General features: G+C 34.5%; 3 protein-coding genes across 3 annotated transcripts; all 3 read left to right on the top strand.

Moving 5' to 3' along the window:
• Nucleotides 1–1,237: 1,237 nt before the first annotated feature.
• Nucleotides 1,238–5,027, top strand: LOC145054366 (putative ubiquitin-conjugating enzyme E2 26). Its single transcript, XM_079002531.1, has 9 exons — nucleotides 1,238–1,714; nucleotides 1,794–1,914; nucleotides 1,986–2,081; nucleotides 2,227–2,325; nucleotides 2,417–3,124; nucleotides 3,665–3,728; nucleotides 3,833–3,972; nucleotides 4,056–4,367; nucleotides 4,448–5,027. The coding sequence occupies exons 1-9, from the start codon at nucleotides 1,671–1,673 to the stop codon at nucleotides 4,862–4,864; spliced, it is 2,001 nt and encodes a 666-aa protein (XP_078858657.1). The 5' UTR covers nucleotides 1,238–1,670; the 3' UTR covers nucleotides 4,865–5,027.
• A 5,962-nt stretch (nucleotides 5,028–10,989) lies between these two features.
• LOC145050519 (uncharacterized) lies at nucleotides 10,990–12,851 on the top strand. Its single transcript, XM_078998754.1, has 2 exons — nucleotides 10,990–11,628; nucleotides 11,757–12,851. The coding sequence occupies exons 1-2, from the start codon at nucleotides 10,990–10,992 to the stop codon at nucleotides 12,849–12,851; spliced, it is 1,734 nt and encodes a 577-aa protein (XP_078854880.1).
• A 1,221-nt stretch (nucleotides 12,852–14,072) lies between these two features.
• LOC145054367 (Nucleotidyltransferase family protein) lies at nucleotides 14,073–17,439 on the top strand. The gene is made up of 13 exons (XM_079002532.1): nucleotides 14,073–14,608; nucleotides 14,908–15,020; nucleotides 15,104–15,160; nucleotides 15,357–15,452; nucleotides 15,545–15,615; nucleotides 15,709–15,751; nucleotides 15,847–15,927; nucleotides 16,020–16,079; nucleotides 16,191–16,241; nucleotides 16,387–16,484; nucleotides 16,570–16,618; nucleotides 16,707–16,751; nucleotides 16,831–17,439. The coding sequence occupies exons 1-13, from the start codon at nucleotides 14,245–14,247 to the stop codon at nucleotides 17,245–17,247; spliced, it is 1,545 nt and encodes a 514-aa protein (XP_078858658.1). The 5' UTR covers nucleotides 14,073–14,244; the 3' UTR covers nucleotides 17,248–17,439.
• Nucleotides 17,440–17,886: the final 447 nt, after the last annotated feature.

Consider the following 17,886-nt stretch of genomic DNA (forward strand, 5'->3'; position numbering starts at 1 on the left):
CTTATTCTTACAAAATTGTATTTTTAAAAATATTCTTATTAAGACGATGAATTTGAAAAATCTATCAATTATAACATTCTACTTTCATCCTTGTGTAATGCTGCTTCTTAATTTTTGTTTCTATGTATGGGCCCTATATGCATATCTTGTTTATATTACTTCATACTATTATCTGAATAATTTTTTCATACTTTCGTGATTATGTTTGATTTTGGGCTTCTTGAAAGACAACTATAAAACTATGTTAAAATAGTTATTTTGCCCTAAAATAATGGTCCAGTTGGTAAGTCTAATGATTAATGGATAAAATCTCATAAATTTATTATTAAAGTCATTATGCTTTGAAATATCTAGCCAATTATAGCAGTGTATTGAAACATCTACTTCAACCTTTGATTTGCTTGAATATGTGTAAAATAAATTATATGATATGTAAATATAACATAATTTATTCGGCCTTTGATTTGCTTGAAGTTGTGTAACGTCTCCTAATTACGTAACATTAAATGCAAGTACCATGTTATAATATTGTTAGAGATCCATAACGACCCTTATGATTGTCTATGGTGTCCCATGAAATCGTTTAGCAATCCAACTTTAAGTTGTTAAAAATGTTGACACTAACTATTCTATTTGTATACCAAAATTTAAAAATAATTAAACAATCAGTATAAACATTCTTTTTTTTAAATAATGTAATTTCTTCCCTTTTTTGCCCTTTTTTTAAACATGGGCATATTCTGTAAATTGTATTTAGGATATGCGTTTTACATATTGTATTTTTAACCATCTTTGTAATATTTTTTAACATGCACTATTCATGTAATATACTAATTTTATGTTTTTTCATTTCAATATTATTGTTGTATCTTTTTAATTATTTGGTAATTTATAAATCAATGATTATGAATTTTATAGTGATTATTTTATTTTAATGTTTAATTTCCATGATTATAACCTAATTATTTGATAAATACTTATAATTCTATCTTTGCTTTTTAGTTGAATTATTTGAATTTTAAATGAAAGATAGGATAGATTGATAGAATACATCGGGTAGTCCTACGTGGCTGACATGCCTGCATCTTCGGGCCCCACGACCTACTCATCACCACCGTCTACGCAGCTCACACCAACTGAAAACTTAATCCAAGGGGCACAAATCGTACGTGACACTCCCTACCATACCTACCAAAGGACCGCAGTCATGGTTAAGGTATATCAAATCTACGACCAAGATCTTCCGAATAAACCAACAGAGCTCTCAAACCCTATAAATTCCCGGGCCACAGAGAGTGCCATGGAAGACGAGAAGCCAAAGGGCTTTTTCTTGTTCTAGTTTTATCCGTTAATGAAGCCGTATTTGACAGCGATCGGAGCGGGAAATTCCTAGAAAGGAGGGTTTTGTCTCGATTGATTGTTTCCCCATAGTCTTCTGTTTGAGCTCTCAAACCCTCGCTTTTGAAAGTTATCGGGCCACAAAGATTCTCAAATTCGCCATGGAAGACGAAAAGCCACAGGAGTTTTTCTTGCTCTAGTTTTATCCGTAAGTTTAGCCGTATTTGATAGTGATCGGAGTGGGAAAGCCCTAGAAAAGAGGGTTTTGTTTGGATTGTTAGTTTCCCCGTTATCTTCTGTTGCTTTTGGCTTACTGTCGATAATTGCAAATAATGGAGTCGTCCGCGATATCGATATACAACCCTCAGAAATCCAAGTAAAACCTCCTCGTGTCATTTATTGTTATCGTGTTGTCTTGTCTATGCGTATTGATATTTGTCAATTTTGTTTTCTAGTAAAAGAGTGTTTCCGGGGAGTAGTAGTTCATCGTATATGGAACCCGAAGTGATCGAAATTACTCCTCCTTACGCTGGTCAGACTTCCAAATCGAAGGCTAAGGCGCTTAAACAAAAAGAGGTACATAAATCGTATCAACAATGCTAGTTTATTGGTTTCATCAATCTTGTTCATATTTCATCATTTCTCAGGTTGTTTATCATGAAATAATCGACGTTGACATGGATGAAGACCGAAATGACGTAGTGTTCATTGAAGGGAAGGTCGAATCCAACAAAAAGAGGAAGGTATAATCTTCTTGATTTCCAATTTATTATGATTCTTAATTTCAAGTATGATCTACTCTTGTTACTTGATTTTCTGCATCTTTTTCTGTAGTCCTCTGCTTTGTTGCTCTTAACTCTTGTTATAATCGTATACCTCTGTTTCCAGGGTGCTATGGGCATCTCATTGGGCTCTAGTAGTGCAGAACAAGGTTCAAAGGACAGGGGTCAAACTACAAAGAAAGTTGACTCAAATAATAAGGGGAAGGTATAAGCCTAGCCATAGTATGACAGTGAAATTCATATAATTTTTAGTTTTTAATCTTTTTTAGGATATTTCAATGATTTCATCTACGCAGGGTGGTGTGCAAATGAATTCAGTGGGTCCTGGTCATTCTTCAAAGAGCTTTGTTGCAGAATTAGAGAGCTTTTATGATTTAGATGATTATATTTTAGAAGATGATTATCTGGCTTTGCAATCCCGTTTTGATCATATGGATATCCCTACTGGAATTGAAGCTCAAATTCCCTGGTTTCCAGAAACACTCCAAATGAAAAAGAATTCAACTGTTCATGCTGCTTCTACTTATTCTGGTCCACATGCAAATAACAGTTCAAAGAATCTTCCACTTCCATTTGTTGAGACCCCACAAAAATTCAAACACCAAAACATGCCCTTTAATTATACGCATAATCAAGTAGCACCACCTATGAAGGCGCCTCATACGGTTTCTTATTTTTCCAATAGTTCTAATACTCCTCAAGTTGGTGGTGGTGGCGGCATTTCTTCAAGTTTCTTTCAGTTGCCCATGAACACGGGTTACCCTCTAGGGGTAGATACGTCATTTTCTATGTATCCTATGGGAGACATGAATCACATGATAATGGACAAGGTTCTTGCTGGGAATAGCCCAAGGAGTTCAAGTGTAATTGGAAGTTCTTCTAGCATGGCAAAGGTTGTTGATAATGAAGATGTTCTGAAAAGATATGAGAGCTTCAAGAAGTTTGATACAGTCGTGGATTTTTCTGATCATTATTATGCAGCACAGAATTCTGGAATGAAGCAGGTAAGTCTGATTTTGGGCCTTTTTCTTTTTTTAAGGTGCTTATTAGCTTATTGTGGTTTGGTAAAAAGTGCTTATTGACTTTACATAAGCAGTTTTGATAAGTTGTTTTCTCTTTTTACTAACTTATTTGAAATGCTTATTATATGTGGAAACCAATCTATGCCTTTAAGATTTTACCATTGTTTTAACTTTAAACATTATGTAGCCTTGTTTTTCATTTTTCATGGCCATTGATGCTTTTAGCAGTTTACCCTTTTACCCCTCATGTTTTTCTGTTCATTTTACATGTATAGACAGAGTTTCTCAAATACTAAAAAGTAAGTGATCAGCTTATTGTGTTTTGGTAGTGTATAACCTAATCCAAACACTTTCTTGTAAACTAACTAACTGATCAGCTTATTAATTGCTTAGCCCATTAAGCCCATTAAGTCAAAAAAGAAACAACCCCTCTATTGGATTCAGTTTACTTAGTATGTTGTTAATTTGTTTTTTCTATTTTCATATACACATAAGACATGAATGTGATTGGTTATGTTTCAGCCACCAAAAAATTGGGCTAAAAAGATACAGGATGAGTGGAGGATTCTTGAGAAAGATCTGCCTGGTATGTGTCAGAAATGGAGCCTTTTTTGTTAGTATAATAATACTTGATTAGAAAAAAGAGATTAATAGATATGTTGTGATGTGATTGTGGTGTGGGGGGTGCAGACACAATATTTGTAAGGGCATATGAGTCAAGGATGGATCTTTTAAGAGCTGTGATTATTGGAGCAGATGGCACCCCATATCATGATGGACTCTTCTTCTTTGATATCTGTTTTCAAAGCAGCTATCCCAGCTGCCCACCTGTAAGACATAAACATACAATACACATGTCTTGTCTTGTTTAATAAATTATGTTTTTGGTTGTAAGTTGAAGTTGATTTGGCAGCTTGTGCACTATCACTCTGGTGGGCTGCGTATCAATCCGAATCTGTACAACTGTGGGAAGGTGTGTCTGAGCCTTCTAAACACATGGTCAGGTGCCCAAAAGGAGAGGTGGATACCTGGCACCTCAACCATGCTCCAGGTGTTGGTCTCCATTCAGGGTCTCATCTTGAACACAAAGCCTTACTTCAATGAGCCTGGATATGCACACTCCAGTGGCTCCATCCAGGGAGAAAAAAGATCCATGCAATACAACGAAAGCACCCTTATCCTCTCACTCAAAACCATGGTCTATACCATGAAAAAACCACCCAAGGTAAAACCTCCCTCCCTCCCTTTCTTCTTCTTTTCTTGTTGTTTGAAAGTGTTGCTATGATGATGATGATGATGGTGTAGAACTTTGAGGATTTGGTGAGTGGGCATTTTCGGAACCGTGTGCGAGATATTTTGATGGCGTGTAAAGCGTATACAGAAGGGGTGCAGGTTGGGTGTCTAGTGAGGGGAGGTGTACAGGATGTGGATGAGGACAATGACAGCTGTTCCCCTCAGTTCAAGGCTGATGTGGTTGCATGTGTCAAGACGCTTGTGGCTGCTTTTAAGAATATTGGAGCTAAAGAAGCCGAGGAGTTTATCGGCTTGACTGTAAAGAAAACCAAAACTCAAACTCAAACTCAAACCCATTCATCATCGCGTGTACGTCATGCGTTTGCACCTGCTTATGCGCATAATGTCCATGCTTATCTTCCTCCTCCTCCTCCTCCTCCTCCATCTGCTTTTAGTGCTGCTATACCTTCTTATAATCATTATTGGTGAAACATATCGGATTTTGATTTCTTCCCATTTTGGATTTGGGACTGGATGTTTTATGTTTTCACCCCAACAGTATAATATATTGCTATGCTATATGTATATAGGGTGGATGTGGATTCTTTCACCAACTTTTTCTAATCTTAATCATTTCACTTATTCTGATCAACACTGCTTCTGAAAATAATATGTATTGTATCAGTTTAAATGAGCCATGTGAGGCTCTTTAAGTTTCAACGAATCTTTGCTTATACCAGTGACTTTGTTGGGTTTGGGTATTGTTTGCAGGAAATGTATGCTGCTTGCATGAAAATAGTTTGAGCTTTTGCATTTAATTGTGTATCGGCCAAAATGAAAATAATTGTTTGTAGGGAGAAGATGAAGATTATGATGTTAAGAAAATTCAGATATACATTTGAGCCATTGCACTACTATCTTGGCCTCTTTAATATGTTTCACAAGATATTGGTGAAATAAAAGACTGTTGCATTGTGCTATACTGAAAATATCCAAAAGTTATGGATGGGACAAGGAAAAGATAGAACAAGGACAAAATCAAATTGGACCAAAATTCTAAAGTTTGGTCCAAATCAAAGTTGGAACAACGTAGGGCAAGTGAGAGAGACTAAAGACCTGTTTCATACACCTCTTACTCGTCCGGTAAGAATGTTTGATATCAGCCAATTTACCCTCTCATACTAGGGACTTTTTGACATGATTTCAATTTACCCTATTATTTTATGTTGAATTAAATGTTTTTGTTTTATAAAATAACTTAACCTTCATTGACATGAATGGGACAAGGATACTATAGAAAAACGACCAAGACAAATAGGACTATGGATGGGACAAAGATATGTTGGAAAAAAAAGACAGTCAAATATGACTAAAGTTCTAGTCCAAACCAAAAGTGTGGAACAAGGTTGGACAAGTGAGGGGTTGTTTGATATTGCTATGATTGGTTTAGTTAGACTTTTTTTTTTTTTGTCTAACTTGGCCCGATCAAATTGCTTGATATGAGTAAAAGTTACCTCTGAATTGGTCCATGAGAAAAAAGTACATTACTCCCATTTATGAATGTTAACATTTTTGCCCTTTGCCCTAATACCATGGCATCACGTACGTCTCTTCCTCCATTGAACACACCCTTCCAAGTATGCAGTCGTCTCTTCCCTTCAATGTCTCCTTCCTCTGCCGACCTTGACTTCTTCCTTTGCATCGCTGTTGTATTCCTCATGTGAGACTTTCTTCTTTAAGTTATATTTTTGTTCCTTCTCTTAATACATGCATTAATCTCTTTGCCTTGCATCGGGTTGCTAGGCTGCATCATGATGAGTTGGGGCAAGTTTTTTTCTTAATTTTGTGACTATTAGTAGCTAATCATTAATTCATTACTATTAGTATATTTTTTTTGTTATATCATTATAGTTAATGTTCCCGGTGAATCATTTTGTGTTATGTGATGTGCTTGAAAGACTCCTCAACTTGCTACTTCATAATTACCTTCAATCAAAAAATCAAAAGCACCACGTTTTGAAGCTATTTCAAATCAACATGTAATTCTTCATTTGATAAATCATCAATTAATCTTTTTGAAAGGCTCCATTTTTTAAAAGGTTCAATATTTGCTTCAACCAATTTAAATGGAGGGTTCTATTTTTATTACTTTGTGGGGTATAAGTAAATTAAAAAGGTTGAATACAAGAAATAACAACGATAATATTATTAATTTGTTTATTTTAACATCCTACTTTTATTTAACACAACATAGAACAAAATGGTAATATACTATAAACTTCATTGAAATATTTTATCAAGCAGATACATTTTATATAGCACAAGATAAAACAAAAATGGTAATATGGTCATTTTCATCATTTAACAAAGTCAACCATACCTATAATCAAACAACCAAGTTTCATTCAGAGGTAGACTCAGTCAGATCTAGTCATATTTGACCCAATCAACAACTATCTAACAACTCCAGTGAGAGACTAAAAGTCTAAAATACTCGCAATTTCTATGACAAAGACTAAAACGCCCATCAAATCCCCCTTAGATGCCTTCACTCAAATAGTCCCCCCCCACACATACACACAACATCTTAGTTTGGTTGGTTCCTAATCAATTTATGCCCACTACTACATTAAATTTGTTGGACTCATTGGTAATAGTATAATAAGGTGTTTCATCTCATTCTAATCAACTTCAACATTAACGTCCTCATCATGCTCAACGTGTCTTAGAGACGTGACATTCATATTACAACATATAACATCATAATCATTCTTCAAATGGGAGTATTTCCACCATATCAACACATCATCATATAAATCACTTGCCAAAGTAACTTGCACATGTCAACATTATAAGTGTCATGCTCCTTAAATTTTTATCACCTCTCAAAAGTTCCATTGTTGTTTTACATAATAGAACTTTACATAGACTAGAAACTGATGGGTTTTGGTCATAAGAACATCCTATGTGCTCATACAAACCCTAATGCTTGGATCTAGGTTTCTCTATTGTACATGCAAGTTATCCAAGACTATAAACCCTAATTCTAGCATACAAGTAATCATATTAACATAAGAATGGGTTTAAGATATTACCTTGATTGTTATGTAGCAATAACAATCCCAAATCTCCTTGTAATGACTTTGGAAAGCTTAGAGTCACAAATGTCACTCCTCTAATGGTTCACAAACACCATAAGCAAGAGGATGAAGAGGAGAGAGGATGGAGGTTGCCCAAAAAACGTGTGAAACCCTAGAACAAAGCTTCACCATGTTTTTGGGTCATAAGGGTCATATATATAGTGAGGCTATTAGGGTTATCTAACAAGGAAACCATAATTTGGATGCTTAAGCCCTAAGCAACCCATGGATCCCTTTCCTTAAGGCCTTGGACGATTTCTTATGGGCTTCCCCATAGAATTCGTCCACTCCTTAATATAAGGCAATCCATGGCCCAAATTGCAATTATCTTATAATTACAATTTCAGTCCCTTAAGTTTAATTAATCTCTTTTAGTCACAAAACTAATTACCAATAAATTATTGACTAATATTAATTAAACAATATGATTTCTCCTTTAATATATTATTCCCATAATATATTAATAAATCATATTTAATCCTTTCTCTCCATAATTCATCCTATCAAGTTGCTTTGGTGAAGGCAACCCAAAAGGACCATGCACCATCGGGTCAAGTACATACCAAAATAGTTATAGACTTAGACACTAATCCAACAGAAACTACCTTATATTATGTTAGGGGTGTCAAACCCAACAAATAATGAGGTACAATAGACTCCAAATACACTGCTTTAATGCACTAAAAAGTAGTACAAGGCAAGCAGGGTCGAACCACAGAGACACGGGACAAAAGTCTATACCTTTTTGCACAAGGTACTTTGGTCAAAAATGGGGGTTTTGCTTGCAAAATTCAAATAATAAAATAACAATCTACATTAAAAACATGCACAAAATGAAATATATTTGTAAACAAGTTGTAAAAGTGTTTCCAGTTCTAGTTCTCAATGTTGCTGTTTAACTTGATTGACTTGATGTAATTTATGATTTCTATTCTAAGTTGGTACTGAAAAATATTAACACGCTCTAATACCTCTCGCTTGCCAAATTATCTAACCAAAACACGCTCTTTGACTAGACCCAACTTTACTAATTCAACCTAAACACGCTCTTAGATTGTATTGAAAAACTGCATTAAGTTTTGTATAAGCTTCCCAACAATGTTCATTTCTTCTCATACGCTCGGAAGTGTGAAAACATGTGATATATGTTTTACAATAAGAAAACCTATTGTTTGTTACCAATCATTAACTTTATAGAACGATTAGGTGCCCTAAAAGTTAATTAACTGCAGAAAAATTCAATTCATGAAAGTGGCCAATCAAACATAAATCAAATTCAAGGATTCTAGTTTAAACAAAAACATAATCACTAGAATAGAATCAAATCAAACATCAAATCATATGCTTCAAGTCAAGCAATCAACATGTTTTGAACAAGAACTAGAAACTAGGATTTCTTAGCCACACATGGCTAAGAACAAATCAAACAAGAATAAAGATGGAATTGGGATGTTTAATCCTTACAAAAATGAAATCCAAAGTGTTTGCAATGATTAGGTCTTCTCAAAAACTCCAAGAATTCTCCCAAAATCACCCAAGATCGCCAAAAAATGCTCCCCAAAAACGTTCTCCCCTTCAAAATGACGTCTCCTCCTCTTTTATTAAAGTTCACGTGACTTGCCATAAGGCCATGCGATTTTGGCATGGCCATGCCTTTTGCCCATGTGTTTTTGGCATGGCCATTTGTCTTGACCATGTGTTTTTGGCATGGCCCATGCTTTTTGCTAATATTCCAAAAAGTCTTCACTGTTGGCTCCATCTTCAATCTAGCTTTACCACGAGTCATGTTGCTTAAATATGAGATGATAAAGGACAAACACGACCTGTGACAGTGTGACAAGAATCGCATTTCAAAAGTATTCCTTTGCTATGATGATAATGCAACAATGACTCGGGTTATGTCTTCTCTGCATGCTCCAAAGCTCCAAGAATCCAAGCTCCATGCATCCATGCATCCAAGCTCCACGTTCCATGCTCCATAATGCCTGCAAACTAAATCAAAAATAGTGAAGTACTAGACAATCTTAATGAAATATGCAATTGCCCTAATAATCAACTAAATGCAAGAATTATGAAGTAGAATGCTATAAAAAGACGGAAATAAACATGCAAAATAGGTGCATAAAATGCACCTATCATATTACAAGGGAAATACGAGTAAAATTCTACCCAATGTTTTTTTTTTGGAACGGAAAAAGACTACTTGAGATTGTACACACGTTTGCGATCCTTGAATCACAATTTTACAACATTAGACACCTTGAATGCTCCTCTAGTTTTTTGAGAAGCTTAAAGACACCAATCATCAATCTATGACTTTGTATTAATCCAACAATGTCCTTATATTCATAAGTTGTATGATATGACAACCCCATGAACATCACAACATTATTAGTATGTTTGGTCCAACACTGGAATAGTATGTTGATCATAACTTAAACCCGCAACTCTGATTGAGTTGATTTGAAGCTCCATAAAAAGTTTCTTAGTTATGTATAAGTGTTGTGTTTCACATATTTCATGGTTATACATCGATTCTTCTCAATATCAAATCCAATGTCGATGACACTTCTAGTATTCCTCATCTTGAAAGCATTAGCGGAATTAATTGGTTGGTAGCAGGGGTAGCACGTGCTACCCTTCAATTAATCCCTAGAAATGTAAAAAAAAAGTTATATACATAAATGTAATACTCTTAGATACAACCTCAAGCACCAACGTCCAATTACATTTAAAGCAAAGTCCAATAGCCCACTAATTGGTAAACATGGCGCATTTATATGTGAACGTTTTATGTAATTATTTATGTACAATTTAACTTACGACATCAAGGAAAAAGATAAAATTGTTCTGAGTTCTCATCATCCCCTACGCCCTTCAGCCCTTGCTTGACGACAACTTTTTCAATTTGGCTTTCTTCTCCCACAGTCACACTTGTGCATTCAAGGACTCATGAAACAAGTAATATTTAATTTTTCACCTTTTATATTTTATAATTTTGCTTAATTTAGTTGTCAATTTGAAAACCTGATTAGTCAATTAGTTGTTCACTTGTGTTGGGTTTATATTATCAATTATGAATTTTAAATATTTAATTGTGTTTATAGGGTTTGAATGGATTTTTTTTAAAAGGGCATTGGATGTTGGTAGTAGTAATGAAAGTGGTGGAGGGAAAAGACCTCAACCTCAACCACAACCACAACCACCAAGTTTTGATATTAATAATCTTCCTTCGGACCCTGCGGTAGACCAAGAATTACATCCTATCTACCAAATCAAAGGGATGAAATAAGGAGAATATATTGGATTAAAGGACCTTCTCAACCAAAATGTCATGATTTTCCATTAATAAAAATTGGTGATAAGAATAGACGTTTTGTAAAGGAATGGTTTGATGAATTTAATTGGCTAGTGTATATCACAAAAGAAAACAAAGCTTATTGTTTATGTTGTTACTTGCTTAGAGACATTGTAATGCAACAAGGGGGGAGAGATGTATTTGTGACGAGAGGCTTTGACACTTGGAGTAAAAAGAAATCATTGAAAGATCATGAGGGTAAAGTTGATAGTCGTCACAACAAAGCAAAACAAAAGTGTGAAAATCTAGTAAAGAAAAACCAATCTATTAGTGAAGCTTTCCATAAGCAAACCGAAGTTGAAGCGAGTAACTATCAAATTCGATTACGTGCTACAATTGATACTTGTAGATTTTTATTGAAAAATACGTTACCATTTCGTGGTCATGATGAGTCAGATGGCTCTCTTTCTAAGGGTCTTTTCATTGAACAATTATCATTCCTTATGGACCATAATGAAATCATTTATAACGTTACTTTACAAATCACTCCAAAAAATGAAAAATTGACGTCTCCGAAGATTCAAAAAGAAATTGTTCAATGCTTTTCAAAAGAGATAATAAAGTTCATTTGTGAAGAAATTGGTAAGGATGTGTTTGTTATATTAGTAGACGAGTCTAGTAATGTATCAAACAAGGAACAAATGACTATGGTTTTGCGATATGTTAATATCCTTGGAATTGTGAAGGAAAGATTTGTTGGAGTTGTGCACGTGAATGATACATCTTCTTTAACTCTAAAAGAAGCCATTGATTCAGTATTACCAACAATAACTTGAGTATATCTCAGGTGCGAAATCATGAATTCCTTTATTAGTATTTGAATTTTATCTATTTAATTTCTTATTTATATTATATATATATATATATTTTTTTTTTGAAATAGGTAAGAGGGCAAGGATATGATGTAGCAAGTAATATGCAGGGTGCATTTAACAGTTTGAAAGCATTGATATTGAAAGATAACCCTTCGACATATTATGTACATTGTTTTGCACACCAACTCCAGTTAGTGGTTGTGGCTGTAGCAAAGAACCATGATGGTGCTGAAGATTTCTTTGAGCAATTAGCTTTGGTGGTTAATGTGGTGTGTGCTTCTTGTAAAATAAAAGATATCATACAGGAGAGTTACAAGGGAAGGGTTCAAAAAGAAATTGGTAATGGTGAAATTGACACCAGAAGAGGTTTAAATCAAGAGATTTCTCTTGTTATAGCTGGAGATACAAAATGGAGTTCACATTATAAAACAATAACAAGTTTAAAGAATCTGTTTCCGGAGGCAGTCAAGGTTCTTAATTATGTTCAAGGGGAGGGATCTAGTTTACATAACCAAAATCAAGCGTACGATATTTTGTCATATTTCAAGACACTTGATTTTGTGTTTTATTTACACTTGATGTTGGAGATTTTTGGTCTCATAGATACCTTGTCAAGACATCTTCAAAGAAAGGATCAAGATATTTTGGAAACGGCTTCTTTGGTGAAAGTGACAATGAAAACGCTAAAAGCTTTAAGAAATAATGGATTTCCTTCAATATTGGAGAAAGTATTTTCTTTTTGTCAGAAACATAAAATTAAAATTGTGGAAATGCCTGAATGTTATGTTACTCCAAGAAACCGTAGGACCAAGATTACTAATCAACATCACTTTGAAGTTGATATTTTCAAAACGGTTTTGGATATGCAAATTCAAGAGTTTGGGAACCGTTTTAGTGAAGTGAGCATCAATTTGCTAGAATACATGTCGGCTTTGAGTCCTTGTAATGCATTCTCTATGTTTGACAAATCAAAGTTGGTGAAGCTAAGTGAGTTGTACAAAACGGATTTTACTGCTTTAGAAAGGGTGTATCTTGATGGTCAACTTGAAACCTATTATCACTCTTTGATTGATGATGAGAGATTTGCTAATTTGAAGGGCATTGCGGACCTTTCTCGTTTGATGGTGGAAACTGGAAAACATTGTTCTTTTCCTTTGGTTTAAATAGGTTATTAAAGTTGACTTTGGTTTTGCCCGTCGCAACTACAACCGTTGAAAGATATTTTTCCGCAATGATGCTCTTGAAAACCGACTTGCGTAATAAAATAGGTGATGATTTTATGAATGATGCTTTGATTTGTAGTGTAGAAAAAGAAGCACTTGTGGATGTTAAGATTGAACAAGTGATGGAGCGATTTCAAAAAATAGGTAAGCGAAGATGTCAACTTTGAAATGTAAGACTTTTGCGGTAATTTGTTATTTCTATTAAAATTGTAATTTTTAAACAGTTATCTTGTTATCTTTTATCAGGAATTTTATTTTGTGCTACCCCTTGCAAGTATTACAACCCTTTATAACTACATTCATACCGAAGCTAATAGAAAATCTATATGGCTGTTTAATAATCTCCTAATGGAATTCATAGGTCATATCTGAATCGGACAACATTCAATAGGTAATAGAAAAATCTACATGACTGTTTAATAACCTATTAATAGAACCATTCATAGGTCATATTTAAATGGGTCATCATTCAACGAGTTTGATAATCTCTAAATGAAAAAAAGTCTCTAAATGCCTAAGAAATATTAAGATATTGAAATCATTGGGTAAGTAGTTTACTTTGCAATGCAAAATTGCGAATTGAGAGGCTTCGAGGTGCTCTCCAAAAACGAAGGAATAAAAGATGATGAGATTTTCGGTTTTTAAGTGAGTAAATTACATGAATGGTCCCTATGGTTTGGGGTAATTTGCGTGCTTGGTCCCTAACTTATTTTTTTTTTAATTCGGAAGGTCCTTATGGTTTGTTTTTGTTACGTGTTTGGTCCCTACTGTTTATTTTTGTCACGCGTTTGGTCCCCGTCTTTATCTAAAAAGACTATTATTTAAAAAGGAAAAAATGATGGGGTAGGTGAGGTAAGGTGAGCGGGTGGGATTATGGGTGTGTTTACTTAAATAAATTAAAAAAAATCAAGAGCATAATAGTTTTTTTAGGTAAGATAGGGACCAAGCGCGTAACAAAAACAAACAGTAGGGACCTTCCGAGTTAAAAAAATTAGTTAGAGACCAAACGTGCAAATTACCCTAAACCATAGGGACCATTCGTGTAATTTTACTCTTTTTAAGCAGGGAGCTATGAATATAATTTAACATTTTGCACTTGGACCCATATGACTATTTTTTTTGAATTTCTTGGAAAAAGTATGTTTTCTTCAAAATGAGGGGTGAGACTAGAGGGGGTTAAACTGTTAAATCATAATTCGCATGAATTAAGGTTTCTCCAGACATCTTCGCCCATAAACCCTTCCGCCATCTACAACCCTAAAATTTCCCAAACATTCCGACCGCCATTAACGATTACTAAGAAAAAATAACCATCTTTCTCGTTGTCTCAGCCATGGAAATCGACGGGTTTCTCTATGAAACCCTATCCCCTCTATCATCCAACGTCGCCGCCTCCACCATCGCATCCACACCGCCGCCGGCTCCCAGTTCCCCTACCCCTAGCGACTCCGAACCGTACCTTGTGCTACGGAATCATATACCCATATCTACGAATTCGACGCCCTTGCCGGAAACTTCCGCTCCGGAATTCTTCTCTCTCGATGTCGACGCCGATGATTGGAGGACTCCGACGCCGCCCCTCAAACGTTCGCGATTGGCCACTCCTTTGCCTGATGAAGAACCCACCAGAAGTCTTGAGGCTGGTTGGTTTCGTGCCAATTGTCGGTTTAAGAGCCCCATGCTCCAGCTTCACAAAGGTATCGTTCTTCCCTTTTGCTTTAAATTTGACACATTCTGATTAATTAGGGACTTAGCGTTATACCTTCAATCCAATTCGATTGTTAGTATAGTTAAATTGGGGGGTTTCTATCATTTTCTCAATTGAATGAATTCTAATCTTTTCAAGATTACCCTGTTATTCACATTCAATCTTGTATCAGAATACTGCTTATATAATAACTTTAATGGTTAATTTCCACGAGCTCTGTAACATATAGTCATTTAGTAAGCTTGTGCCGTTGTATTAAGTTGATTTGCATCTATTTCTTTTTATCAGAGATCCTGGATTTTTGTGATTTTCTGTCTCCAACTTCTGAAGAGCAAGTATCACGCGACACAGCAGTCGAATCTGTTTCAGATGTTATAAAGTATATCTGGCCTATGTGCAAGGTACATGTGTTCCTAATACAATATGATATCAACAATTCTAGAAAGAGTTGCAATTCTTATATATTATTATATTTGTTTTACAGGTAGAAATTTTTGGCTCTTTCAAGACAGGGTTGTTCTTACCAAGCAGTGATGTTGATGTAAGCCCATGTATTCTCTTAATCAATTATTCACATAGATATTCACAATCAATTGTTCTTGAAGCTGAAATGCAATAGAGTTTTCTTATCATGTTGTTATGCTACTTTCAAACCACTATTCTATTGTTATGTGATATAATTCTAATCATCTTTTATGCTGTTTTTGCATTTATGGCTGTATAAAAACTCATCGTAGATGGTGATACTAGACTCACATATTCGAACTCCTCAAATGGGTTTACATGCTCTCTCTAGGGCTTTATCTCAAAGAGGTGTTGCAAAAAAGATTCAGGTAACCCTACACAACACCTCAATCATTTTATTTGTCTAATTTATATTTAAATATTCTGAAATATATTATATATATGATATATGATATATCAGGTGATTGCTAAAGCCCGTGTGCCAATCATTAAATTTGTGGAAAAAAGAAGTGGCATCTCATTTGATGTAAGGTTAGAAAATCAAAAACTTTATTTCTCAAAATGTATATTTTTAAATTAGAGTTTTATTGCTCTTTTTTTGAGTACTTGTTTTCTTTTTAACAGTTTTGATATGGAAAATGGGCCGAAAGCAGCTGAATATATACAGGTTTGTTTAGGTGTTTAGATAAATATATAAATAAATCAATAATAGAAATAAAGAGGTATCTTATTAACTTTAGAATTCACTTTTTTTTTTTCTAGGATGCTATATCCAAGTGGCCCCAGTTAAGGCCATTATGTTTGATTTTGAAAGTTTTTCTACAACAACGCGAGTTAAACGAGGTGTGTGAGTGTGACATTTTTTTTTTCTTTTTATTAATAAATAATAATCTTTTTCTCTAAATGTTTTGATTAATTAAGTTTTATTAGTGCAGGTGTATTCAGGTGGGATTGGTTCTTATGCACTTCTAGCTATGCTAATAGCAATGTTGCGGGTACATATTTAAAAGTACTTACTACATGGGTACTTTTTTTAAAAAAAAAAATTCTAAATATGTGCAGTTATTTACATTATTCTCATTGAATTTTCTTCTTATGTAATACAGAATTCACTTGATACTCATGCTTCTCCAGAACATAATCTTGGAGTTCTTTTGGTATGATTTTTTTTCCCTTTTCCATACGATGTCGTATGCATATTTTCTTTAAGATTATGAAATTATATTGCAACATTGGTAGAAAATTGACTTTTTTAAAAAACAAAAGTTCACTAAGAATATGCTCTGTTCTATTTGAAAGTAGGTTACTTTTTTTGATATGTATGGGCGTAAGTTGAATACATCTGATGTTGGCATATCTTGCAATGATGGAGGAACCTTTTTTTCTAAAAAGAGCAAAGGGTAACAAAATCTTTTTTTTTTTTGCAGTTTACATTACTTGATTTTCAAAGTTGACTGATAATCTTTGTTTGACTTTTGTACTTAGATTCTTAAATGCAAACAGGCGATCACTGCTTGCTATCCAGGATCCACAGGTAATATATACATCTATCTACCAAATTACCTTTTTACCCTTTTTATGAAGTTATAATTAATGTGGTTTTATTGTGTGTTTGATAATAGGCTCCGGATAATGATATAGGAAAAAATTCCTTCAACTATTTCCAGGTTAGTAAGTAGTAGATGATAAGTGTTTTGAATTAAGTGTTGGTAAAATGTCTAAAATACCCTTGGTGTGTGCACACAGATAAAATCAGCTTTTGGAATGGCATGTTCGACTTTGACAAACACAAAACTGATAATGAGTCTAGGCCCCAACAGGAGCATTCTTGGCACCATTATAAGACCAGATAAGGTTTTGTTGGAGAGAAAAGGAGGTTTGAATGGTGATGTGACATTTACCAATTTACTCCCTGGAGCAGGGGACCCGTTGGAGAAAGACTTTGTGGAACACGAGGGGCTTTTTTGTAATTGGAATGTAGACGATGAGGAAGAGCCATTGCCTCGTGGAAAGGGGGTTATGATCAGTGATGATGATGATGATGATGTTGCTGCAGGGTCTACTTCTAAGAAGAAGTCAAAGAGAGGGGTCAAACTGTATAAGTCGGCCAAAGTCAAAGTCAAAAAGGTGAAGAAGAGAAAGAGAGCCTCATCAGAGGCCTGAATTCAAAATTTTGCTTCATGAATGGGGATTCGTTTGTTTGTTCACTTGAAAATGAGGTAGGTATCTGAAAGCTTTAGAATTGATGCATAAGCTTTCGTAGGAGAATGTTATGTTAAAATTTTGTATTTTTTATTGCTAATTTTGTGATATTTATAAGCTATTGATCCACGAGGACACAACTACTCATGCAAATATTTCCAACCATGCACCCTACTCACACACACACACACTCAAGAAAGATGCACTTCCTTAATTACATTATAAAAAACTTGTAATTTTATTACATTTTACTACCCATTTCAACTAGGTTAAACCCAAGGATGCTACTGATTTTCATGATCGTGTGTGTGTGTGTGTGTGAATTTTTGTAATGTAAATTCACGTTGTTCATCTTTGAATATATATAATATATGTGACTCGCTTGTTTCAATGATATTTGCAACAACCAATTTATTAATCATGTTTAAGAAAAACCATTTTCAATCCGAGTCATTATGTAATGCACTATAGAAATATCATTTTCATTTTGATCATCTCTTTTGAAACTGTAGTTGGTGGAAGTAGTCGAACAATATAACTAATGCCTTTGATACCTCTTAAACAATCCTGAAAGGCTGCTTTTGATCAATCAAGAGGCAA

This window comes from Lactuca serriola, chromosome 5, assembly GCF_051521515.1.
Source record: "Lactuca serriola cultivar US96UC23 chromosome 5, Lser_US96UC23_V15, whole genome shotgun sequence".
NCBI lineage: Eukaryota > Viridiplantae > Streptophyta > Magnoliopsida > Asterales > Asteraceae > Lactuca > Lactuca serriola.

Excerpts from the sequence above, each read along its gene's own strand:
- LOC145054367 (XM_079002532.1), top strand. The coding sequence starts at position 14,245 with ATGGAAATCGACGGGTTTCTCTATGAAACCCTATCCCCTCTATCATCC. Across the intron at positions 14,609-14,907 it reads CATGCTCCAGCTTCACAAAG|AGATCCTGGATTTTTGTGAT; the intron begins GTATCGTTCTTC and ends TCTTTTTATCAG. Across the intron at positions 16,619-16,706 it reads TTGCTATCCAGGATCCACAG|GCTCCGGATAATGATATAGG; the intron begins GTAATATATACA and ends GTTTGATAATAG.
- LOC145054366 (XM_079002531.1), top strand. The coding sequence starts at position 1,671 with ATGGAGTCGTCCGCGATATCGATATACAACCCTCAGAAATCCAA. Across the intron at positions 2,326-2,416 it reads ACTCAAATAATAAGGGGAAG|GGTGGTGTGCAAATGAATTC; the intron begins GTATAAGCCTAG and ends TCATCTACGCAG. Across the intron at positions 3,125-3,664 it reads AGAATTCTGGAATGAAGCAG|CCACCAAAAAATTGGGCTAA; the intron begins GTAAGTCTGATT and ends GTTATGTTTCAG.
- LOC145050519 (XM_078998754.1), top strand. The coding sequence starts at position 10,990 with ATGCAACAAGGGGGGAGAGATGTATTTGTGACGAGAGGCTTTGACACT. Across the intron at positions 11,629-11,756 it reads TAAAAGAAGCCATTGATTCA|GTAAGAGGGCAAGGATATGA; the intron begins GTATTACCAACA and ends TTTTTGAAATAG.